General features: G+C 41.0%; 1 protein-coding gene across 1 annotated transcript in view; it reads left to right on the top strand.

Moving 5' to 3' along the window:
* Window positions 1-27788, top strand: part of KNDC1 (kinase non-catalytic C-lobe domain containing 1) — an 895433-nt gene that overhangs the window by 160960 nt on the left and 706685 nt on the right. Inside the window, exons 5-6 of the mRNA XM_069611402.1 lie at window positions 18784-18901; window positions 23916-24823. Coding sequence (XP_069467503.1) covers window positions 18784-18901; window positions 23916-24823 — 1026 coding nt within the window. The remainder of the gene's footprint in view (window positions 1-18783; window positions 18902-23915; window positions 24824-27788) is intronic.

The following is a 27788-nucleotide window of genomic DNA, read 5'->3' as shown; positions in this document are numbered from 1 at the left end:
CATCTCTCATCACCTATGCCTTCTGCCATGAATTTCTCTGTGTAGTTGGGCTTGAAGAGTATTCTTGTCCTGGGAATGCATGGGAGTGAGGGCACTCGCTATCATGTCTGGAACTTTAGTCAGGCACTATTTCCATCCTTGACTCACGTGACAAGAGACCAAGACTATGTTCCTTCTACAAGCTTTTAAATGTTTTAAATGAATTAAGACTTGGCAACCTTTGAGTTCTTTCTTGCACCTTAACTTGAGAGGATTCATCCTCCGCAAACACGTTCTTCTTCAGAATAGACAGCTGACCTAGACTTCTCAGTACTTGACTTCAGGCCAGACAGCCTCTCCACTCAGCTCCAGTAACCTGCTATTCTACTGCAACATAGCTTTTCATTCTTTCTTAGTGATCTTCTGGCTTATTATTTCATGATACCAATGTCCAATTTCTATACAGTGGCATCTTCGCCTGCATTCTATTTACTAATTGTAGCTAGCCTATACGATCACCTGATCTATCTTGCATTTCAGCATATGTACCTTCATTACACTTCTGATTTCTGCAGCACTTTGCTAACATGTAATCTTCTTCCTTTACACTTTAATGTTCATTTGATACTGTACTTTGTCACTTGTCCTCTAGGATCCATACATCGTCTACATTCGGTATTTCAGAAGGTTTTGCACACTTTCTTATGACATCATCAGTTTTTCATCGTTCTTTCTCACATTCCTTCAAGGAATTCCTCCTGCAGGCTGTCATCAACTCGAGGGTACATTCGGTATGGTCATCTTAATGGATACTGTCTTCTATAGACTCCCCACGGCATTTTCACAGTAGCTGAGGTTCGACAGGGCATGGTCTCAGGGCTCCAATACAGGGGAGGTAGGGGGTAGTAACTCCTGCAGATTGTACATCTGCTCTTCTACATTCCCCCCTCTGGTCGAGTCCTCGACCAACCTCCTCAAGTTTTCCTGCTCCTTTAAATTTTTTCTTGAAGAAAGGTTTCTTTGGTATCCATATCTTTGTCACCCCCCCTCAGGGTGCCCACATTATATGTTCGTTCACACTCCAGGTCATGTAATTACATTCTCCACTTGGGTTACAGAAGACCCAATGTCCCACGTAATTAATTCATAGGATCTCTTGGATACAGGAATTTTATTCCCTGAGGTGCCACAATGCTTGCTTGTATGCAGTCTCTGATGGTACTTTCAGTCTGAGTGGTGTCTTCTGTTTCACCCTTCACATCAATCATAATATTAATTCCCACTGCTTTCTTTGCTGTTTTCTGGCATTGGCCAATTATTATCCTATAACACAGAATCCAAACATTATCATCACCAATATTGCTCCAAGGAACTAGAATATACTCGCCATCCAGTCAGGAATTCATGAAAACAGGTATGAGACCTAATCGTCATCTCCAATAGCCTCTGTCTCCTCCTCTATTTCTGTGTACCATTCTGTCAACATGGTTAAAGCATCCATCAGAGTCCTGTTCTCACCATCATGAGATGGTATGAATGTACAGCAAGAAGGCCTGACCTTGGCGCAAACACCTCCATTCATTGCTTTAATCATGTCAAGGACATACCTGTTCTTGAGGGTCATTAACCTTATGACCCTTAATTCTTCTTTTATGGCGTTAAATACTTTTATAGTGGCATTGCTTGTCTGTAGCAGCTCCCATCTGGTAATCTGCAGCCAGTTGGCATTCATTAATGTTTGGGGTCCAGGCATGAATATGGATGCCATTATCATAGCAGTCTTGCTGAACAACTTTTGCTCATCAGGACTGTCTTCTTAAACCTTTATTGATTTCGATGAGAAATAATTCTCTCTTTTCACCCGCCTGAGTGCAAGTGACCTCCTTTTTCTCAAGTGCTCATCCACTTGTTGAAATCCCTCGATCTTCTGGTCGCTCTGAGGAATCACCAAGGCTGGAACATGGATGAGTACAATGGATCAGACCCCTCCCCAGTTCCTAGGCAACTTCATATATGCTCTGGATCCACAGGCAGAATAGCAATCCATTTGGACAGCAGTCCCTTTCCTCATTCCTGGGACATCAATTATGTTCTTGCACCCTTTATTCTCGCCAACTCAAAATGTGCTTGTGCTTCGAAAGCACATTGCTGCGTTAATCAATGGGACCACAGCCATTGGTCCTGCTTTATCATCCACCCATGTCAACAGTTTAGAGTTCTTGGCCCATGACTTTAGGAACTCATCATTCACCTTCTGCACCCCACACACTGCGTCCTTCCTTGGTAGATGAGCTGTACAGGACATCATCCCATCTTCCCATCCTTTGGTTGTAATCACTCGTCCATAGATTAACAGTTGTGAGCGTTCCCAGCATCCAGGCATTCAATTATTTTCTGTTTTGTCAGACCAATTCATCCTCTTAATTTCATCGATTATCACTTTGTCATGTGCCACAGTAGGATACCCAAGCATCTTATCTGTCCACCGATGCTCTTTTTCCATTTGTGTTGGCTTGATATAATCATTGTGGTATGGGAACGACTGTCTTGATTGCCATCGCAGGGTTACCCAGCTCCCTTGGAAGTGTCCTCTGGTTGTACATGCTGCTAGATGGCTGAGGCACTTTGCATCATGTATCTCTTTGGAAATTAATGTCCCTACTGTATTTATGGCATAGGGGATGAAAGAGCAGATATAGCAGCTCTCATCAGATTCCCTCTTCCCCACCTTTTTCATACGTTGGTACCACGTATTATTCCCCAGTTGAACTCAATTATCAAGATAGGTATTTATCCCCTGGTTCTCTTCTTCTGCATCCCTCTTATGTCATCTGACATGCCCAAATAGGTCGAAGAAATGATCATCATTTGTACTCATACTAGGAAAAATCACATGTGTTGTGTTTTCAATGGAACCATCAGAATTATAGATTCTTGAAAATGTAAAGTACAGAAAGAAAAAGAGAAAGCGCATGCATATGTATATCTGGCATAAGAGTCTAGAAAAACATTTTGTGTGCCACGCCATTTCTCTTTGAATTTCTAGTCTCCCTGCAACTGCTTTCTCTTCGTCCTGAATCATTATTCAATACAGGTGGTTAACTCACATTCGTAGTTGTAAAATCTGCTCAATTATTGCAATTAGAAGCCTTTTTATAACTGGACCACTCTTTGGGTCATGAACAAAAGTGAGAATAGTAACATCTCTCCTAACAAGTGTAGGGTATGATTGGAGTATAAACACAAACATGGCAACTACAGGCCTATGTGTTTCACTGTCGACAGGTGTCATGTATTATCCTTGAAATAGATATGCTCCTAAAAATGAATCTGGGTACTGAATTCTTTTCCATTTTCTAATTACAAATTGGTGCTTGGCTATAGTGTCAATATAATTTTTTTTTTCAAAGAATCTCTAAAAATGTTTTAGCTCTGAAATTCTCTGCAAGTCCATGAAGTTCCTGCAACATTTTTAAGGGGTGTCCAATGAATTCCAGTCCAAAAATGAATGTTTTGCAATTACACACACTGTTTTATCGTCCTTCTTCCTGGTCATCGATCGAATCTGAACAGACAGCAGTTCTTCTTCTTGTCTTGCTTCCTGGTCAGCGGGTACTAGAGGGAGGGTCTCACCTTTGTAGATCGTTACATTGCCCAAATGCAACCATGCTCTTCTTCCAGACACCCTAACTGCAGTGGGTGAAACTTCTTCCATATGAAAAGGTCTATTAAACCTTGGCTTGTGCCACCTACGGGTAAAGATTTTAATAAACATTTGGTCTCCAACATACAACTTTGGTGGTGGTAATAATTTGTTTGCATTGGTCACTGGGCTGTCCACTTCTGTGTTCTTCAAACCCTCCCTCCGATGCTTTACTTTATCTGAAATGAAGGAAACACTGGTAGTCATACATGTCAAATTATCATGCATCCCATCACCTAGAGTCTGCGCTACACTCTGGGCATCACTCCTGACTCTAGATGGGGGAATAAGGGGCATCCTCATGCAACGCCCTGTTACCAACTCATGGGGCGTAAGATGATGGTCTGATCCTCCCTAATTTCGGAGGGCATACAAGGCTTGGGGTAGGTAATATAGCCATCCCTTTTTCACAGTTGATCTGAACTTTGCTACTCTTTGCTTGAGGAGGCAGTTGAGCCTCTCACATATCCTGTTTGCTTGTGGGTGATAAGTAGAAGACAATGTATGTTTTATACTCAATAAAAGCCCTATTTGTTCAAACAGCTAATTTATCATTATTATTATTATTATTATTATTATTATTATTATTATTATTATTATTATTGTTATTTAGTATGCATAACCAAGTTGGCCCGGGGCATACGGGCGCAGATCGTTAGTAGGACTCATCCAAGAAAGAAGAGGGGTGGGAGCCAGGTTATCTAAAGAGATGCGTCTTAAGTTTGTTTTTAAATTCCTTAATCTTCCCACAGTTTCTTATAGTAGGTGGTAGTGCATTTCATTTAATGGGAGCACTTGACCAAAACCTGCCCTTTCTCACTAGTTCCAGGGAGATTTTTCGGTACCTGTAGCCCCGGTCTCCATTCGAGTCAAGTGAGTGTGACGCCTGCTTGATTTTTAATCGTCATGATGAGGAGTCTAAACTTCACCCTTTCTTCAATTGGTAGCCAATGCTACTTCTTTCTTACATCCGATACATGTGCATATTACGAAGAACATGATGGCTTTTATAGCACTATTCTGTACTACCTGAAGTTTTTTCAATTCAACTTTATATATGCTAATGAGGAGTGAACCACAGTAGTCTAGTTTTGAGGCTACAATAGCTCTAGCAATGGTTTCACACCCCGCTTGCAACATAAATGGTCTTATGTGTGCTAAAAGCCTGATGTAGTACGCAGATGAAGGCACCAGATTATTAACATGAGCTGACATACTCAGGGATTGATCGAAAGTGACTCCAAGGATTTAGATTTTTTCCTTCACCTGGATACCATGGTTGGCGATACGAAAAGTTTGGTAATCTGATGTCAACTTTTTGATTCTTGGTTTGGAGCCGGTCAACATCATCAATGTTTTCCCGTGATTCAGGGCCATGCTGTTTGCATCCATCCAGTTATGAATGAGATCATATACTTTAGCTACCGTTGTGACATCCTGATCGTAGTTCCCTGAAAGTGTAATAAGACACTGAGAATCGTCAGCGCAGTTCGAAAAGTATATATTCTCTGTTTTAGATCATCAAAGAAAGGGACCGTGAATAAATTGTATACAATAGGTGACAATGCTGCTCCCTTGGGAATTCCATAGTCCATAGTTATTGGGTCTGCCCCGCTTGTTTGCTGCATACCCAAATTGTTCTTGAGCCTAAAAAAGACTGCATCCAATTTCTAGCAGTAGCACTAAAATTGGCTCTACACTCCAACCTTTCCAGGAGGAGTTGATGTTCCACCAAATCGAATGCCGCAGAGAGATCCAAGGACATCAGTAGCATAGTAGATCATTCATTGATTTTTGACATCATATTTGATTTGATTTCCAGGACATCGGACTCTGTGCTGTAACCCGGACGGAAGCCTGATTGCCCATTGTTCAGGAAAGGGTATTCCTTAATATATGCTGCTTGTTGCTCATATGCTACTCTATCCATAATTTTTAGGATAAATGGAGAATTGGTAGTAGGCCGATTTACATTTAAATTAACAAAGTGTGGCCCATTATCTGACCTAAATACTTTGCACACATCCCATCTTGGAAATACTTCGCGCACTAGAAACTTTGCTGCACAAGTGGCATCAGGATGTGTACAAGGACCAGCTTTGATCCATCGGGAAAAGGGACACACCACCACTAATAGATACCTATAACCATTACATGTAAATGTTGAAAAGGGCCATCCGGACGGGTTATTACTCCTCTGATTGTTCTTAGTGTATGCCCAGCTGTAAACCTCTGACACACGATGCAATTCACAATGAACTGTGCAGCGTGTTACAGTACATTGGGAACAAACCAGTCTTCTGCAATGGTGGCAGCAAGACTTTCTCTTGTTATATGTGTGGGGTAATGCAGCTGCTCAAGTGCCACTTTCAGTAACGCTGCAGGCATCACTGGCCAGTGATTTCCTGTCTCCATAGTGCTACCGTGGGGGATAATGAACACTGCCTACGTCTCCATAGCTCCTGCTCTTCTTGCGGCGCTCTGCCCTGTATTTCTATTAGTTGCATAATTAACAGCATATCAAATTCCTCTCATTCCAGCATGCTTCTATTCGATACTTCTTTAATATTTTCAATTGTAAAACTCAAAATTTCAGAGGAATATGCAACCCTTTGGACTTCTAAGAAATAAAGTCTGTTTGTTTAGTATGCGCTGTGAATTTAACGACTGTATGGCTGCTGGGAGTTGTGCCTTAATAAGCCTTTCCAATAAAAATGCATGTTGTACTGAGTGCCATCTGTGTAGAGATAACCCCTCCCTTTTCAGCTTGACAGCCCTGCGTGTACGGTTGACATCATATAGGTGAAGCTACTCCTCACTGATGAGCCCCAACAAGGGCGAAACATGTTTGGGGATGCTTGTGGTCTCGTGCAGAAGGGATGTGGCCTAGCAGTTCGGGCTGGACTGCCCCTTTTGGGGTGGGGCCAAGCCTGATTTGCATATGGTCTTTCCCCTTCTGTAATGGCTTGGCAGGCGAAGAACGGTGGTCTGGAGGGTTGCCCAGAGCATTGCCAGTGGTTAAGATTCATTCTAAACCTTCCAGCCATCACCTCTTTGTTTTTGCTTTATCATATAGGTGGAGTCACTGTAAACCATCACTTCCTGATCCTTGCATTTATCGAGTACAACAATAAGCTCTACCAATTCTGCTGCCTGTGCTGAAAAAGGAGTTCGTAGTCTTCCCCTCCCGCTAAAGCATTTTCTTTCACATGGGGTATATCATCATAAAATTTACCATAATTAAAACAATCATGCGCATGATCACCTTCTTCTACAGGTTCCACTATAAACGTGGCTGGTTCACTATTTTATGCCTCACAATTTTAATCACTGGATTAGAAATCATCACCTCATACGCAGATTCTCTTTGCGAAGTCAATGTACCTTTGGGTTTCTCCAGAATGGCAAATAAGGCGTGCACCATGTATAGCATCATGGCAAAGCCCCTGGTAATACTTGTGGACTTCTCAATTGCAAATGTGGCAGCAGCCAAAGTTTGTTCGCATGGAAAATGTCCTCTCATAACTGAATCTAAAATCCCACTGTAATACGCCAAAGGGTTATACCCTAGAGTCCTTCTTTGTGTGAGCACTGCTGTCATTACTGACCCATTGGTGTGTGAAAAAAAATTCAATTCTACACTATAATTGGGAATTCCCAATACTAGAGCTGTACAGATTGCTCTTTTTAATTCCTCAAATCCTTCCTCCATTTCTTTAGTCCATTCTATCTTTTCCTTACCAACTTGTGCTTTCTTAAGTGTTTGCAAGAGCAGTTTTGTATATGTGCTCAAGTCGGAATTGCTGCATTTGCCTCAATGTATTTGGCTTTGGTGTTTTCATGATAGCCTCAGCTCATTCAGGTGTCAGCTTCTTTCCTACATGTTAAATTAACTGACCTATGTACAACACCTCTTTCTGGCAATACTGTAATTTCTCCTTGTCTACCTTGTATCCCTCGTCTGCCAATATAGTCATTAACTGAACAGAGTCCTGCCTACATTCATCCTCTGTTTTACTGCAGATTAATATGTCATCTACATACTGAATTACTGCACTCTTGAGTTCAATATTACCTAAATCCATCTGTAGGATCCTGTTAAAGATCGACAGAGACACACAGTACCCTTGAGGCAGTCGAATATGTTTTAGTCTCTTTTGCCTGAATGTAAAGGAAGTAAGGTCTTGTGAGCCTTTGTGCAACGAGATCGAGAAAAACACATTTTTCAAATTGATCACAGTGAAGTACTTAGCTTCAAATGGAATGCTACAAAATATTGTTGCAGGACTCGGAACCCATGGAAACTTTGCTTCTACAATCAGATTAAGAGGGTGCAAGTCCTGGAAATATTTCCATGAGCCTCCTTTTGATTTTGTAATCGAATACACTGCAGTATTGCATGGGTTCTCCAATGGCACTAGGATTCCCAAATTCATCAATATGCCTTCATCAGCCTCTCGAGACATGGGCTACAGTTACAGATTTGCTCGGGGTAAAATTGCTCCTGGCTTCAGTTTTCTTTTAACCTCTCCTATTCCCTTCAATAGGCCAACGTCATATGGGCCAATGGTCCAAAGGACATTTGACACGTTTTCTAGGTCTTCCTGAAAGAACAAGGGTCTTTGCCGCATTAGTGCCATTCGCTGTGGGACTTTCCATTTCACAAACTTGATCCAATATGGAATAATTATAAAAACACTACCTCATCATCGATACATTCATCTCTGAACGTATTTTCATCTGTTATGTCAGTCAATCAGTATCCCTCTTCAAGAGATATTACTGTTCCCATTGCTCTGCCTTTGTCATCTACTCCTTCAAGCATTGCTATTTCTCCTAGTACTATAGATGTTTCCAATTCTATAGGAATAGTCTGCCCTTCTTCCTCCTCCGTAGGTACTTGTGTTCTAAATAAAAATTCATCAGATATCTTCACAATTTTCCCTACTAATCCAGGTAGCAATGACAATAAAATGCTCACCCCATACATGAAGACTTCAGGATCAACCGGGACACCTTGTAGAGCAACTTGTCCTGTAAAGGCCAGTATACACGCTCCTATATTTAAACAGTGTATTCCTGAGGTGGAGCACACTATTCCTTAAGTAGTGAATGAAATATTCATCAAATCCCTACCTCGAATGTTAACTGGCGTTTGTCGCAAATATAACAAGGGGACAGAAATGGCACATTCCCATATAGAAACAGGTAATTTATCAGTAAAAGGAATTAAATTCATAGCTACAGAGAACACTTGAACATTCATGGCAATACCTGACATTGGGTATTTTCCCTCCCTTATAGAAGAGCAAGTCGCCCCAGTGTCTACAAGAAAGGAAAACGATTTGCCTCCTATCATCACATTGATCCTTGTTTCCTCTTGCAGGTCTGGTGTTAATGATAGTACTGAACACATCAAGTCACCCTGTGAGCTGTCATATTGAGGGTACAAATTCATCCCTGTCCCTGTGAAAGGATTCCCTCCTACCACAGTGACACCCCCTATTTTAGGTGTCAGTATTTGTCCTGCATTCGCATTCTATTGTGTTTGCTTAGGTGTTATGAAATCCACCTCCTCTTCCTTTAAATCCTCCACCTCTACCTTTTGGCAAAAATACATACCCATTTTGATCCACTGGGTGTACATTATTCACCTGCAATGCACCCATTAATTCCTGCATCCCTACTCCTTATCCACTCGTCAATACTGCCCCTTCTATAGCACATTTTGACAACTTCTTCTGAACTAACTTGGTTTCCTCAAATTTTCTGTTCTCATATTTTTTTCTGATGTAACAATCTGCAATGATGCACGATAGTCAACAGTATCTGAGCCCAAGGCTTCGCTCCCACTCCTACTTGTTTTTTCATTTGTCTCTGTAACTGTTCTTGTAATCCCTGACACAAAATATGATAAAATAACACCACTGTTGTTTTCCACGGTACACGTGTCTCAAGCTACCATATCTCTTGAATATCCTGAATATAAGCAATAGGGTCTTTATCTTCCTTGATTTTAGAGGTCATAATTGCACTCATACCCGACGTATCGCGATACTGTACCCAAAGAGCCCTCCAAATGTCTGCTCTGCAATTATTAAATGGTGCTCCATCATGTGCTGTATTTTGTGCTGTCACACTGGCATATCCCACTCGTCTCCAAATGTTGTCAGCTCTCTCTCCAAGAATAGTTGCCAGTAGGTATTTTATGTCCCCTATGGCCAAAGTATTTCCCCCTGTCATTTTCTCTAATTTGTATACCCATTTCCCAGGCCCTGAAGTCAAACTCGATAACTTGCATTTCAAGTTATCTTTATCCATCTGGGGCTATAGAATTAATTGCAGTCCTTCCCCCCCCCCCTTCTCTAGCAAGGGGAACTGTGAGACCCACATCCAATTACTTGATCCTATTATTTGTTTACCCAATGCGGGAGAAATCGTCCCTATTCCCCTTTGTGCTGGTAACAACCTTAATCTACTCCCATTGGGTGGGGATTCTCCCCCCACACTAAATGATCCTATTTGGGAAAGTTTTGGATACGGTGTCGGATCTGGTGTTCTTGCCTTAGGGTGTTCCAGATCTGACCATTTTACCTCCTTATCCAGATGGTGACTTCCCAAGGGATGCATGTACCCTCCCCTTCTATCTCACGACCTGACTCTCTTTCTTTGTCTGACATTGCTAGACCCCAACTGGTATGACTTTCATCCTCCTCTTCTCTATCTAAATGTAATCTACTTAAAGACAGTGCTCTGTGTTTATCACTAAACATGTTTTCCTCCTCATCTCTTGTTATTGGTATCAGGGATAGTCAGCCACTCCCTTGAGTCCAATGCTCGCTGTTCTGCCTTATTTGCTGATATATCTTATCAATCTTCTCTCCAATACTTTCTGCATCATATCTTTTACCTCTTCTTGACTCTTTTCACTCATTCGTGTCCCATCGTCCCTGTATTTCATCGCTCGGCCTTATTCATTCTTTAAGAACAAGACTGGCATCAAGACCACACTGCCTTCTATTCTGTTCTATTCCTTTTTCCACTTCCTCTCGCTTTCTTGTGTCTCTTCTTGCCGTCTCTTCTTCTTGGTTTTGTGCTTCCCTTCTTACTTCTTCCCTTCGTTCTTCTTCTCTCCTTCTCTGTAATTTATTTTCCTTCACTCGTGCCTCTTCTTCCTCTTTCTTTCTTTCTCTCCTATCCCTTTCTTCTATTTCTTTCTTCCTACTGTCATACTTTGTTCCTCCACCCGCTTTTTGTCTTTCTCTTGTTCTTCTCTATATATCTTTTCCTGTTGTACCATGCTTTTCCTTCCTTGCTCATCCTCCCTCAGACGCTTTTCTCGTTCGCTATCCTTCTTGTCTTGCTTTTCTTTATCTTCCCTCTGCCTAACCTCCTCAATGCTTTTCCCATCTAACTTGAGTAATATCTGTCCTCCCATCCATTTGTTCTTTACAATTGTTACCTCATCTGCCCTATCCTTTTCTCCTTTCCATCACTTAATTTTTCTGTCTATATCTGTTGATATATTCAATATCTCATCTCTTTCCGCTTTATCTCATATGAACTTGCAGGCATCTTCCTTCTTATTTCTCTCTTCTGGACTGTCATCTCTACTATAAACAGGGGATTCCTACATCGGGTTGCAAAACCCGACGGCTGCTTTTAATTCCTTTTAAAGGATAACATTCTATCTCCTCTGCATCTATGCATCTATGTTCTTAATCTCGGGTGGAGTAAGAGGAGCCGAGGGCTCTATGCCCTCCCCTTTATGCTGAGTAAGTACCCACGCCTCAGATAATGGGTCCTCTTTCGCCTCTTGGTACATTTTCCAAAGTTCTCTAATTTCTTTCCCGTGCATACAGTGTGCACATATGTGGTCATGTGTTGTAATACTGCATTTGACAATGATCCACCTTGAGGCCATGGCATGAACATTCTATCAGCTGTGCCTTTTACCCATTCTGCACTGTACTGTTTGAGCTTGGGCGCATGCAGTGGTAATGTTTTATAAAGGTGCATAAGAGGAATGTCCTCCATAATGATAAGTCACAACGAACTGTTGATACTTACAAGGTTGTTAATAAAACCCTACCTCTATCTCAAAGCTTATTGCTCAACACTTTTAATCTCAAAACAATAAATATGAGCAAGCACCATCAATCGCCGCTCAATCCTCTTTTGTCTCAACCACATATTCTGTTGTCTAACTGGTCCTACCTGTCTTCTGACTGGCCCTGTCTGTCTTTTGATTGGTGCCAATCGTTTACTACACTTTAACTTAAAACAACGTCACTTTGATGTTTTATAATTTCATCACTTTTCGTAACTTCATACATCAAATAATACTTAAAATAATAACACAACACACATTAATAACTCTTGTGATCACCTTCCCTTTTCCCTATAATGTTTATAGTAAGGAGGATTCTTTCCTCGCCTAAAATTATATTACTTCGTACTGAGTTTAAGACATCACCTTACACAGTCCTGACTGTGCGTATTCTCCCTTCTTAATATTTCGACTGGTATTTGAGATGTCTTCTTCTGTGTCCCTTGAAATAGGATTACCTAGCCATTCTTTTATCCACACAAAATTTCCTGTTACCCAAAAATATCTCAATCCCACCCTTCATATTGCCATTACCCTTAGTCTGGTTACATCTGTTTAATGAACTTGAAGCCTTCGGTATCGACTCCTCCTAGAATCCTACCACTTCACCTTCCGCCTGAGTCAGTCTCAGCGATTTCTGCAAAAATACAATTATATACTTATTTATGCGTCAGAGTTACGTTATACTATGTGGCAATAGTGAAAAACCTATCAAGGGTTGGGATTTTTTAAGGGACACTTCTAGATATACAATCATATAGTAGCTAGGTTTGTTATTGGCTGTTCGATATCTGGTGGACAACTCATGACTACATCTTTGAGCGCGTCATGTTAAGACAAATCAGTTACACAGTATTTCATTGGCTTCTCTAGCTATAAGGTCCTCTGTTATACAGACTAATACAATTGGTAGGCACGCTTGTTCAATGTCTGGAACATTTGGTTAAATTAGCAGCACATAAACCAAGACACAGGTGCAAATAGATAGGACATAAGGATGCCCTACCACCCAATGAGCCCAGCATCTCTCATCACCCATGCCGCCTGCCATGAAACTCTCTTTGTAGTTGGCCTTGCAGCGTATTCTTGTCCTGGGAATGCACAGGAGTGAAGGCACTCGCTATCATGTCTGGAACTTCCAGTTCAGTCCCTATTTACTCACGTGACAAGAGACCACAATTCTTTTCATTCTGCAAGCTTTTAAATGTTTTAAATGAATTAAGACTTTGCATCCTTTGTATTCCTTCTTACACCTTAACGGGAGAGGATTCATCCTCTGCACACATTTTCTTCTTCAAAGTAGATAGCTGACCGTGACTTCTCCGTTCTTGACTTCAAGCCAGACAGCCCTTCCAGGCACCGTCAGTAACCTGCTATTCTACTGCGACACCGACTTTCATTCTTTCTTAGTGATTTTTCTGCCTTATTTCCTGATACCAATGTCTAGTTTCTGTACAGTGGTGTTTTCACCTGCATTCTATTCACTACTTGTAGCTAGCCTATATGATGACTTGATCTATCTTGCATTTCAGCGTATGTACAGTCATTCAACTTCTGATTTCTGTAGCACTTTGTTAATGTGTAATCTTCTTCCTCTACACTTTAAGGTTCACTCGATACTTTATTTCGTCACTTGTCCTCTAGGATCCATACATCATCTTCATTCTGTATTTCAGGACGTTGTGCACACATTCTTATGACAGCATCAGTTCATTTTCTTCAGTCTTTCGCATATACCTTCAAGGAATTCCTCCTGCAGGCTGTCTTCAACTCACGGGTACATTCGGTATGGTTATCTTAGTGGATATCATCTTCCATAAACTCGCTGCAGCATTGGTACAGGAGCTGTGGTTAGACAGGGCATGGTCTCATTTCTCCAATACAGGGAAGATGGGGGGTAGGATCTCCGGCAGATATTTACGTCTGTTCCTCTACAACGCTCTTTAGCTTCTTCCTGAAATGTAGACGCAAGGGGGAGTCTGGTGTTAACACAGAGCATGTTCCAGAGTCTGGGGGAGCAGACTAAGAATGTAATGTCTTCTGGTTTTTCCTTCCAGCACTGGCAAAGTTCAAGTCTGTAAATACCCTGGCTTCTAAAAGATCGTAGGCCTCCAAAGATGCTGAGCTTCTCAGCGAGGTAGCTTGGGGACTTATTGATGACAGTCTTGTAGATCAGTGATCCCCAACATGTAGCTCGGGAGCAACATGTTTCTCGTAGAACCCTAAAGGCCTAGAAGGAGGTGCTGAAGGGATGAGACCTCAGTAGCAATATAGCCAGAACAGAGTCTGAACCGTGTGGGAATGTTGGCCAATGAGCCTACTGTGGTACCAGATGGCTTATTTTTATACATGCAAGATTTGTGTTTGTTGCCAACCATGCAAATTATTGTTCGGAAAATGTCTTTACTTATTATAGTATTATCATTGTTAAAACCCTGTCATCTTCCGATAATTTACCCAACTGAAAGGTGTATTAATGAGTAAAATAATTGAACCATGTTTGTGTCCTGTAGAAAATTGTCATATTCGGCTCCTGGGTATAGCTTGTAGGAGCATAATGGACAAATAAGTGGCATGCATACCCAATTTTCCCTTATTAAATCATTAGCATGCACTGATTTTTGTACAAGTGAGGTGTGTATTTGATGCCACCATGCATTATATTTATCGGCGATATTAATTTTAGTGTCATATATATTTATTATTACATAGTGTCCTAGTGGGAAAATTGTTGTTTGATACTCTGCCCATCTGGCACGTGAATAATGGGCAGATAAGGTAAATGAATGCAACATTTTTCATAATGAATTTGCCCTATATTCAAATCCAATTAAGTTAATGTTAATAAGTTGCAATTTACAAGCCAACTAGTTAATCCAAATACTTAGTTAGCACCACCAGACCCCTCTATGACGTGGTTATCAAATGCTCAAAGTTTTGACTAATGTTTCCCACTAAGTCTTGTGTAAAATCCCTTTTGGGCAGAGAGCAGAAGCTCCAAATCCTTCAGAAAGGTATTATTTTTATTTCTAACCACTTTTAACCACTTTTCCACTAATGTAACAGGTCTCAGGAGCTTTAAAGTACACTATTTGGTATTGTATACCAACAATAATTCTTAGGGGGTAACTTCCAAAGCCTCAGTGAAGTGAACATTGAAGCCTACCAAGTAATGACCAGTATTACTCAATCAATATTTATTTAATCATATTTTTCCATTAAGTTTGCAACATTTACAAACATGTATCATATTTTTCATAAAATGCACATAGAAGAAGCCCAAAGCAGATTTAACATATTCAAACAAGCTGTATATAAAACCCTCGTCATTACAATTAATTATATAAAACATAGCTTCCATGCATTTTCACGCTTATGCAAAACGGAGAAACAATGACAAAATTAACAGAAAATGAACTGAAAGTTTGCTCCCTATTTTGCAGGCACACTTTGTGCTTCCTCCTGTACACATTCTTAATTTATTGATAGGGTGTGTACATTTGAAGGTACCATTAGCATCAGCCTCCTGCATTCTCGAGATCTTATTTCACAGATTTCTCCTTGCCATTTTATAGGCGTACGTACATCTGTATATAAAGCTAAAGAGGTCATCTTATGTATATTTTGGATATCTGCCTCTCCCCCCATCAGACAGGCTCTTGGTTTAAGAGCTATTTTGAGATGGATTATTGTGCCACATTTAGTTATATCCCACCCTTATCCAAATGGAAAGTGCCTTACAACCCCCCTACCACACATATTTTTCTTTACCAGGTGAGGCTGTAATCACATGTACACTGAAATTCACTTTATGATTAGCAGAAAATCGCAGATGTTCTTTTAAAAAATAAGTAAAAAATCTTAACAGGCATCACACCTTCAAACTGAACACCCCCAGTTCAGCTGATAAGGTGCTACCAGGGGTATCTGCAGGGAGACCTGCTATTTGGCACAGGAGTTTATTTTTCAACCCCTCCAGGACATGGCAATGTTCAGTAAGGAAATTGGCCTATAACAGTGGGGGCTTGTGGTCCAAAGACTACTTGTCCAACTTGATGGCATGATGCCTGTCTTAACAACTGCATTAAACATAAAACAATTTGATGTTCTTCAAAAAATCTCCCATTGTTGTTCGGGACCTGCTAAGGACGCCTGATAAAACCAGATGTCCTTAGCGGGTCCCGTGAGCAGACCTTGTAATGAGGCAGTAGGGGGTTAACGGGGCCGTCATTAATGGGCCCATTGTTAGCATCATCCCCATTCCCATTGAGCCCTATTGGGGCTGAAATGGGAATGGGGATGTATCGGGTCCTGGTTCCCTGAATGGGGAAATACCGGGGCCCTCCAATGTCGGAATGGCATGGTATTTCCCCATTCAGGGAACCCGGACCCGATACCCGGAATGGGGGTAGCCATGCCGCAAAAAGCGGCATGGTTACCTCCACGGTCATAATGATGCCCATAGTCTTCGTGGCGCTGTTCTTTGTTTAATCAGAAATGCAACATTTCATAACATTCCTGAAGACAAAACAATCCACAATACACTAATTAATACTGGAACTGGAACACTATTGCTGACCTTGTAGGCTTAGGAATGCAGGTATGCATTTGATGAATTTGTGGCAGTCATTGTGATTTGATTTGGACCAACTGAGATAGGTTGACCTGATCGCCATGAGTTAATATAGAATATTGGTGATTATCTGCTGGTCTACTTTGTAAACACAGCTAAGAAGTCCAGGGTAAACAGGAGGAAAGGATGGCCATCTTCACATATGATAAGGGTGTTGTTAATCAACTTGATGCTAGCTCTTTCTGTGCTGTATATTTGTCTGAAGCCAGATTGGTAGGACTAAAAGAGATGCTGGCATCTAAGTATTGGAGGCGTTGTGTGGCTATTGCTTCCTCAAGGATCTTATCTAGGATGGAAAGATGGACCATGGGGTGATAGTTTCTGAGGCTGTCTCCATCCAGTGTTGTTTTCATGAGAAGCGGGAGGATTGTCCAGTCTTGTGGGTTTAGGGGAAGGTGCCTTGTGTTTGTGAGCTGTCGGTATTGCCCAGTAAGTGAGGAGTGCTTCTTCAGAGGGGTCTTGATTGTGGAGACAAACACTATGTCATCCATGAAGGATGCTAGAGTGGCAGTCTGGTCTTCCATGGGGAGAGGGTTTATGCAGTGCTTGATGGCCTTCAAGAGGGCTCGCAAAGATCTTCTCTGTTGTGAGTCCCAAGCGACCCACTGGGGTTTCATTGCCTTAAAAGACTGTAAGAATCCACTGGCTGCAACCTTTTATTGCACGATACTCCGCCGTGTTCATTATCTGGCCAAACATGAATTATGCACATGGATCCAATTCAAGAGTGGGGTTGCTTATGTTTGTTTAAATCATAGAATCATTTCATTTCAAAATACCAACATGTTCTTTTGATGACTTCATCTGTTCAACTGCGCGTAAATTCTCCTTTCATTATTGAAGGAAGTAGACACAATCTTTTGATTTGTTTTAACCCACCTCCAAATATGAGGAACCATCATGGTTTGCAGGATAAGTAATGATCTTATAATGAAACTCATCTCTCTTGAAATTCTAAAATAGATGTGAACAATGGTTTCGTTTTTATTTACATTCCATTTGTCTGATATTCTCTTTTGTTTCTCCAACTTTCTTTGTCTATCATTTCTGGCAAAAGTTCTCATTTATCTATAAAATACTGATTTGATTGGAACAAACATATTCATAGCTGTCACGTGTCTTTCTTAATTAATTGAATAATCCTCAAGATTATTTGCACATTGTGAGTCATCTTTAGTTTTTAGAAAGACATGTTCTAAAGTTCTAGAGGTTATCAAAGTCCATTTTCTACAAGCACATTTTAACATTCTGCCAGAGTAATTTCTTCTTTTTTCAGTACAATTAATGCAAAGGGGGTTCCACAATGATTAATCCAACTAATGGATAATAAGCGCTAACCAACCATAAACAATGTAAATTGAATATAATGGGTGTAAGATAAAAGGACACAGAGGGGGATAAGGAGAGTTTCTTTACTTAGACACCTGGAGAAAGAGTCTCTCTTTCACAACCATAGTGATGTCCACAAAGCATTGGGTCAGAGCAGGTGAAGTGGCAAGTAGCAAAACATGTGCTGAAAGTGTGCTAAAGGCACACCTGTCTTCACCCATGCACACTGGGACAGGCCAGGAACATGTGATAGACTAATCACCAGAATAACTATTGCAGCTATGGTCTCAGTTACATCATAAGAATAACTTAAACAATGAGGCTAACATTCAACAAGATTCTCTGTAAAAACACCCCAAAAGAGCACACACTCAGACCCACCACAAGCATCATGGTGACGTTTTTATCATCTACCACTGGCCACCTATTACAAAGTGTTGTCACGTTGAATTTCAGCTCATGCCTTTGGGAACCTGACCCTGAATGCCGATTTTCCACACTGGTAGAGAAACAGTCCATGCTGCAGTAGAAGTACATTCTGGTTCCAATGGAATTAGAATATTTCTCCTGATTGGACCTGGTTTTCATCACATGCATGAAATAGGAGTAGTCACTGGGTAAAAGGCTGCTGTTTTCTATTTATTGACCACCTTCATTGCTGATCTACACACTGGAAATATGTGTACAGTGGCAATGACTCTGGATTCACTGCACGGATGAAAGCAGGCAATAGACCAGAATGCCAGATGGGTCCCAGATTTGCAAACCCTTCGCCGAAGGCATTTAGTTCCTCAATTATTCATCTGATCATTGTGCGAGGACAGATAAAAAATGCGGAAAAAACCCAGAACAAGCAATTGCACAATCAGTCTGGATTCCCACGGACATTTTATGTAGACTGGAATAAACAATGTATTCAATTAATTTCAGTGCAGGCTGTATTTGAGCATTCATCAGGCTACGCTCACTTCTAACTCTGTATGTTTCTAAAACAATGTCCTTACTAGAAATATTGATTTCATCATCTAGACCATCATCCAATTATGTGAAGAAAGACTGAATTATTGCTCTTCATTGAACATTTGCCGAAGCCTGTCTGCTGCTGGAAGAAGAGTTCTTTCCCTTGAATCTGTGGCTGCTTTTCAAGGTAAAAGGCATTAGTGATACATTATTTATGAACAGTATGGGCCCGATTCATGGAATATTTGCCAGGTTCAAAGTGACTTTGCACTACCGACACAATCCCTGATTTATAGAACCATGCAAATTGTATTTTTACTGATCAAAGTCTGGGCAAAGTCATTTTGTACAGCAAAACTGACTATGGGCTGACTTTGGCCGGACTTTGCACGGTTCCATGAATCCAGGTTTGTGTGGGCAGTGCAAATTCACTTTTTGCAGCAGTGCAAATTCACTTTTTGCAGCAGTGCAAATTCACTTTCAACCAGGCAAATATTCCATAAATCGGGCCCTGTGATTCTAGTTTTGCAGTTGTTTTCGTGTATGTGTCAATGCATTGGTGTGGTAACACGTTTATAATAAATATAAATAACTTTATGTGTCAAATGCCATACCCCAATCTCCAGAATGCGTGGAGCATCCCTCCCAGAATCTTGTGAATTCCTTTTTAGATGCACAAAGTCAGTGCCCCTTTCTGCGCGCAGTGTTCCCCTCTCTTTGTCATTTATTGCACAATGTTACTGTACGTATGATCATTTGTCTATTAACAATGCTTTTATTCGACTGCTGACAGTGCTCTCCGATTTCTAGCGCCTGCATGTATGCGTGCTTCAAGATATATTCTTGTGAATACAAATCTATATTACCATGGTCTTTTGTTTCTTAATAGAGTGCAAGTCAGAAAAAGGAAATAAAAAACATCAAAATCATAAATGATATACTAAACATAAATTCAACCAATAAAAATGCTAGTCCACACATTTACATACATGCTTTAGAATAAAACTCATAAGTTGAAAAGTAAAAAAGAGTGATATTAGAAAAAGGAAAGAAAGTCAAAGAAAGCAAAAAAGTGTTAGTATTCACTTTATGATTAATTTGAACTATTCATACTGCTGCTTATTGATGGTCTTCATTTAGTATTAATGCTGTGTTAATTTCATAATATTGTCAAATGTGTTTTTTAATTAATACTCTAACACTTTATTATTGTCCTATTTATAGTATATACTGTATAAATTAGGTTGGGACACTCATGATCTCTAGTTTAACCCATTCTATTTGTTTAATTTTGAATTGGTAGCTGTTTGGCTGGTTTGTTATATAATCCACGTTCCTTATTGATTTCGATCATATTTACTGTACATGTCATACAGTTTAGTTGGAGGTTAAATGTGGTGCTTCTAGCAGCAATTCTAATGATCCATTTAAACTGACAATAGACAGAGCACTGTCAACAGTCAAGCTAATGCATTGTTAAGAGACAAATAAGCACTTTCAATACAATTTAAAATACATGAGATATGTAGCAATTTTTGCATTATGTAATGAACGACCAATCCACTTAATACTTTGGTATATACTTGTCTCTATTACGCCCACAAGCTCACAAAACGCCGCCTGATTCAGGAGGAAGAGATCTGGAGGTCAGAGCTTCCCATTTATCGCTGCCAAAAACTGGAACTCTACCACTTGCACTAAGATCAGATCAGTCCCACTGGTCCTTCAGGAAGCCATTAAAAGCTCTCGTTTTCACATTGAGTGCTACTTGATCAATGCCTACCTTCAGATGACAACCGACTGGTCTAACTTGTAATGCTGTAATGTTTTGATGTTTAATTTCATGCGAAAGTGTAACTGTTTTGAAGTGTAACTGACCTGCTCAATTACTCTGCATACGTTGCCATAATGCCTTTGGGTTTAGTGCGCTTAACAAATGAAAAAAAAAGATAAATACATAAATACTCAGTCCAGAACCTTTGAAGCTGTGAAACTCACTATTTGTATTCGTATTACAATGGGCATTTGGGTGTGGCCCCCATACTGTAGGATGTTCTGCAGCACAGTACCATAGCTTAAAGAAGACCCAGCGCAAGGGACATCACACTAATTCCCTCTGAAATGCACTTCGTGAAAGCGAACATGTGGAATTGTTAATGGGAGTTGCCACCACATGGCTAAGGTACTTTCTGTCTGCAGCTGCGTTTGGATTTCTCCATTAAAAGTGTGTACAAACTCAACAGATCTACACTGGCTCTGACATTCCCATTCCTCTTTCGACTACGTAAAATGATTTTGAGGTATGAGTCACAATTTCAATAAATAACTAAATAATACACAAAAATTTACAAATAAAACATATAGCTATAATTAAACATAAATATGGCTCTTGCAGGACAAGGGTGTGCTGAACTAATTTCAACATTTTACCTTCAGCCCCTCCCCCTCCCCGTGCTGATGTTGCAGCCAGGCAATCATAACACATTTTCCTGGTCTCTACAGTAGGCCTAGCATGGAAGATAATCAAAGTGGAGTGTGTCACATTGAGCCTGTTACCTTAACTCTTACTGAGAATGGGTGGAGAGCTATGGACATTAAGGACAAGCTTTATGTTGTAGGATCTGGTCTTTCGCAGTTGGAATTTAAAGAGAAAAACTGGAAAACAAATTCCCGCCAGAGACTTAAGCCTTTTAATGAACTTCAAGAGCAATTAAGAGGTGGCATGACTCTGCATACTACGCCTGTGACATGCTCTGCTGAGTCTAGGGCCAACTATATGTTAGCCCAATGAAAGCCCATGACTTGGCGATATTGCCACATTACGTCATTAAGCTTTCCTTCACAACTCCCCACTTTCGAACTACACCACATGATAATGGGCTGGAGGCCAGAGTTCACTCAGCCATTGCAAATCAATCAGGGACATTATAAGTAGGTGTAGCCCAAGTGGTGAGACGTCAATGCTATAGCTACCTGTGCTGTCCTTCAATAGGGTAAACATTACGAAATGTGTTAGAATAATTCACCTGTGCGATTGTTGAGAATTGGCTTCTGCTCCATGCAAAAGGCAGAGCAGCCATCTGCGTGAGGGAGGAGTGGGCAGAGGCGTTGCTAGGGGGGCGATGAGGGTCTTTTGGTTGTAGCCCCGGATAGAAGCTCATGGACTACAACCAACAGGCTGTAGCTAGCCCCAAATCCTGCCAGTCCCGACATTAGCCCCTGATCTTTTCCAGACCTAGCACACCCCTGATACTGGGTATCGGATGTGGAAGGATGCTGACACTGAAGATTCAGAAGGAGGCAGGCAGAGATGGGTAAATGCATGGAAGGACAAAGGAGCAAGCGGATGAGGGCCCCGAGGGAGAGAGGAGTGATGCCAGGAAGGAAAGGAAGGACCAGTGGCACACTATGGCGGTACAGAGGAGGACATGGCAGTTGGGTGGCATGCATTACAGCAGGGGTGTGCAACCTTCGACTGCTACTCCCATGACCCTTCACCATTCCTTGTGCTGGCGAGGGCTTTTGGGAGTTGAAGTCCAAAACATCTGGAGAGCCAAATGTTGCAGACCCCTGCATTAGAGGAGGTTCAAGGTGATTTACAGGAGAACAATCTGTGTGCTATGCGAGAATCTACAGATTATATTGTCTTGTATATCCAACAGATGGTCCAGTTCCACCCCAGCCTGAAAGTTCTGAGGGTTATGAGTATTAAGTGCTTCAGCCAATAATGCTGCATACATTCCCACAGACATCCCTCTACATCCCACTGCCTAAAGATGTTGCTTGACGCTGCCATCCTTTCATCGAGGTTATCAAAATTACTCAAAGCATCTTTGGGCAGTGTAAGTGTAGACAGAGCTGCAAAAATAATTGTTGTAATAATAGCCCTAACTTCCCCACATTGGTTAGACTTGGATTGTCCTATCCAATAGGTCTTTGTGCCTCGTCGTTCTGGCCTGTTAGAGCACATGGGGGTCATTTAAAAAAATAAAAAGGGTAATTGAATTGGAGTGTGACACGTCCGTTGGCACTTCTGGTTACTTTCCTGCACTTCTAAAAAATCTCCATCACACAGAGGAAGATTAAAGTGTAAAGCAGAGGCAAAATTACCCTGTCTATACCTTCCTTTTCCACTACATTTGTGAATGAGTATGTACGCCTCCTGCACTTTACGATTGTAGGAGGTGTTTACGATTGATTCCTATGGAACCCATTTTATCAGGTGCACAAGTCAGTCGTTTTCTGTAGGGATCCACTGTTTTACCGCCATCATGAGAAACATGATGGTAGAAACCCAGCTGCAATTGGCAGCTTCGCTCTCCAACACCACCTGCCGAATGGAGAAAAGAAATATCCCATGGACTGGAACAAGTGTTCGTTAAAGTTTACAGCAACTTTTTCCAAACTGTGGTACATGAAAAATGACCCTCACTATCTTTAGGACAGAGGTAAAGTGCAGGTACCTTATATCTCAATAGAAAGTCAAAGCAAGCAGCATTACCTGTTGCACATAAAGCCCAAAAAACTGGTATAATCACATCAGAACATGCCGCTGGGTCTAGATGGTGAGCTTGGGTCACACAAGGTGTTGCTTATCCATGAAGTATGTAGAATTGAAATTTAATTCTCTCTCTAACACAGTATCAACTTGAAATGGGGCCATCAGGAAATTAGGTGAGGCCAATAGCTAGAGTTGTAATAGTTATATAGGGAGTTCTGCCACGCTAGCATACAATCGCCACTTCATTGCTAGGTTAGGCTCTTCAGTGGTACAGTACCTCCAGTGAGAACATCCTGGAGGAAGATAGACTCATGCCTGGTGTCTTTCAATGCAAAGCCCGCCGGTGGGTGAGACGGGCATTCAGAATGGACAAACCATGGTTCCGCAGCTAGAGGAGCATTGCACGGGAGGTATGGAGGCAACATTATAAAGCGAGCAAGTCATGCTTGGCAGTAGTAACAATTTAAAGCTTGGTGTGTTGTGTTTGGAGCATGCTAAGAGAGATTTTTTAAATTTCATAGCATGAATGCAATATTTTTCTTTATGGTTACTATAATTAAGAATATTTTGACATTTATTAGCATCTTCGTTTTGCTGTCCTAATTTTGCAAAGATGGTGAAATATTTTGAAAAAGTAGAAATAGGTATACAATGTCATAATGTGCATACTCCCTTATGTTTACTTTTGTTTTTCATTTAGATGTGTCTGAAAACCTTTGGAAGGGGAAAAAGTGTAAAGCGGGTAAAGGAATGACATTACTGCCGAATGACAATGTCCAAGCCTGTGTCTCATCTGCTTCAAATGACTTGGCGTCTAACTCATGCCAGAAGAAATGCAATGACTGTGTGGTGAGACAGAATGAAAAATACCACTGCAGCTTGAAAAGAACGAATCATTTGCACGATGCAAATCGACTCAAGAAATGTGAGGAAATGCCAGAAACTGGAAACAACTTCGATTCAATGAAAGGATCATGCAACATCGATAAGGACCAACTTTATGTGAGCAAATCGTGTCCGCCAAAAGAGCAACAAAGATTTTCTCAGTGCGAAGGAGGTGTTCTAGACAGAAGAAGCACTTGCTCACATAACTACCATTTAAAAAACGTCAGCAGGGAAAATATGTTGCCTCAGACAGACTTGTTGAATTCCAACGGCTGTCAGGATGTGACAGATAATTCCTCTCTTTGTGAGTCTCGAACACATCAACCACAAACTCAAAATTCCCCTATCAGTCTCCAAAGAATCCATGAACACAGTTCTACGGGTGCACAACAGTCAAGCACCGGGAGTGAAAACAATCTGATATGTTATCACGAGAAAATCGATTCCCTCCCATGCGTCAGCACTACATCCCCACAGTCTCCTGGTGCACCGGAACCACTTAGCCCCAAAAAGCAGATGACAACGAACTTTGCAGCGCAGGAGGTCTTGGTTAAATCTTGTATTGTGTCGGAAGAGAACGCCTCATTGGAAATGACTGAAGGTACCATGCCATTGAATGTGACCCCTCAAAAGGTACAATGTGGAGCAACCCATGCGAATGCTCCAGATGCAGTTCGGTGTCCAAGTGGAAATATTGAGGAAATCATAAGTGACCATGAGCAGGTACTGACATTGTGACCCTTTATGCCATGCACAAGTTCATACATTGAATTGAAGCACTATTTGTATACTTTAATGGGTGAAGTCATAATTTGCACGATACATCACCTGGTATTTATTTTCAAATGATTTTCTCTTAAATGCATATCCTCCTTTGATTTAAAACTAAAATCTATAACGTAAATCTTACATGAAATGGGAGGACATCTTTGCATTATAATTCCAGCTATTTTATGAATTATTGCTTTTTTGTCACTGCTGACATATGGGCCTCATTCCGACCCTGGCGTTAACCAAGGCGCTATTAGCGCCTTGGTTGACACCGTTATCTTTCCGACTCCGCCATGGTGAATGGCGGAATTACCGCCTCATTCCAAGGTTGGCGGGGTCGGTAATTCCCCATTCACCAAGGGCCCTTCCCCATTCCCATTTTTGCCCCATAGGGCTCAATAGGAATGGGGAAGGCGCTAATTACGGCACCGTAAATTACGGTGCCGTAATTAGCTCCTAGGTCCCTTTGCGGGTTGGTTTTTTAACGCCTGCAAAAAGCAGGCGTTAAGTACCAACCCGCAAAGGGAACTCGGAGTAGGGCGGTAAGGGTTTAACGGCACCGGTCTCGTTAACGGTGACCGTTAACCCTTACCCCCCGACTCGGAATGACCCCGGACTCATAACAGACTAACAAAAAATGTCCAACCTTCCACACCTAAAATATGTACTTTCAACGGGAGTAAATCCTACATTATTTATTTTTGTATTCATTTAATTCAGCGTCTCTACTTGATGACACTACACTTTGGGGTTTACGAAAATGCATACAGTCCCATCGACTGTTGCAGTAGAAGTACATGTGTGATAAATGAAATGACTGGAGTGGTAGTCGAGGATTTACCTACTCACTCCAACCCAGTATATTGTGTAGGAGTGACTTGATATTAAGCTTCCAACCTGGTCACATATCAGTCTGGCCATTTTAACAGCCCTGTATTTGTTGTAAGTACACTGAAAGATCATGCCCAGGTTGCACAATTCGTTTTGCTAATTTAAAGAAATACAATGTGGGTCCCCCTTCTAGTGTCTCTTCCTTTTCCTTTGCTTATTTGAATCCAACAGCATGTACTTCACTTGCAGTATGGCAGAATATATATATATATATAATGACCAAAAATCTTTTCTTCATCAGATACTATTTAACGTATGTTTCAACAGCCAATGGGAATGTTTGGTTTGTGGCTGTAACTTCCGGCATGTATAAGCAGTTTCAGCATTCTCTCAGCTGGATAAATCTGCTTCCCCCACTTTCTCTCCACTGCCTACCTTCACCCAGGGCAAGCCAGCATTCTGAGCAGTCTCCTGGCTAGTCAAAATTGCTTCTCCCACTGCCTGCCTTCACCGAGTCTACTGAAGGTTCAGTTACCTTTGAGTTGACCCGCCTCAAAGTGCTGCAACACCGGCTAAGTCTCATCTGCTTCACCAAACCCCTTTGTTTCTTAACAGACAGAGAGAAAACATTGTTAGTTCCCTTTCCTTTTTTCCATGACTGCCATCTTGCATTTGATTACGTTTTCAACTAGCTGGTACAGATGATCCCGAGATCATTTTCACCAAATTAGAAAAATTTAATTTTTGTGGCCCATTTTAAACAAAGGGCTGTAAGAGGGCCTTATACATCGTTAAAGGGTCTGCTGCTGCTTTTGTCCCTAAGCTCATTATGAATGCTCAGTGTCTCCCTTGGCAAACATTCCACAATGAGAATACTCACACTAAGGTACATCTCTCTTATTCGACTGATGCTTGTCAACCCTGTCGCTCTCTGACATACCTACTCAATACTGTGAAAACGAGGGCTTCATGGCCATTTTGTAATGATGTTTCAAGAAATATCTGAGGCGTATCCTCATTATGGGCCCTGTGCTTCACACTAGGCCCATAGCTAAGAGGCTGATTGCATCTTTTACAACCACCCCAAGGGCTGTAATGACACTATTCCTCAATTTAAAGGCATCATTTTTTGCTGTTTCATTAGGTTTGTAAACAATACTTGATTACGTGTTTTGGAATTGAATAGGTGTAGATTGGATGGACTATGAAAATATTGCAAACATAAACCAGTCTCATATAAAAGTGATTTAGTACAACTTACTACACACTATGGAAAGACAATCAACAATATTAACATGTTCTACTTTGGTAACACAGAGTGCATTTTGTTTCAATGTTCTTAGTGATGTTAATTTGTTCGGATCTTGAATTGAGAATAGTACATTATTATCGTAATTTAAGATGTGTTTTCATCAATTCTTTATGGTTATGCTTTTAATCTTATTTTGTTATCATTTTTATTCTGTGTACTTCTGTGTCCTCACCAACGTACAACAGAACACCAGAATGTTCCCTCAGTCATTTTATTGAAGCTTTGCAATAATATTGCTGGGCAGCTAGGCCCAAAGTGACATTTTTTATATGTTTTTCTCACTGTTTGTTTACCAACATTTTGTACACAGTGAGCACTACACAGATGACGCTTCATGATGTCTACCCTCTTGTGCCATTGATTTGTTGTGGCATTATGTGTGTGTGTCTGTAAAGTATGTGTGTATAGGTGTGTGTCTTACTGGAAGGATCGTTCTGCTCAGTTGACTGCTGTAACCGGAACTCTGTTGTTCCTAATACTCTTCTGAGTGGAGACACACTATTAGTGGAGGTTTGTACGAAACAGTCATGATGGATGGACTGCAGGGCTTTACATATGATTGCGTTTAGGGGGGTGTCTTGATGCATGCACTTTGCATTCAGTGCCTTTTTCGAAAAGAGATTAGATGCATGGGAATGCTGTTTACAAACACACATGCACACATGCACACATACACACACTCTCTCTCTCTCTCTGGACCTGTAATGTAACTCTATCAAGAACCATGTGCATGCTTTACGAGAAATAATGGTGTGTACAAATTGAGTAATGTTT

The sequence above is a fragment of the Ambystoma mexicanum genome, chromosome 8 (genome assembly GCF_040938575.1).
Source record: "Ambystoma mexicanum isolate Mex_15411 chromosome 8, UKY_AmexF1_1, whole genome shotgun sequence".
Classification (NCBI taxonomy): Eukaryota; Metazoa; Chordata; class Amphibia; order Caudata; family Ambystomatidae; genus Ambystoma; species Ambystoma mexicanum.
Note: the sequence above shows the minus strand (reverse complement) of the source record. Positions and strands in the feature narration are given on the sequence as shown.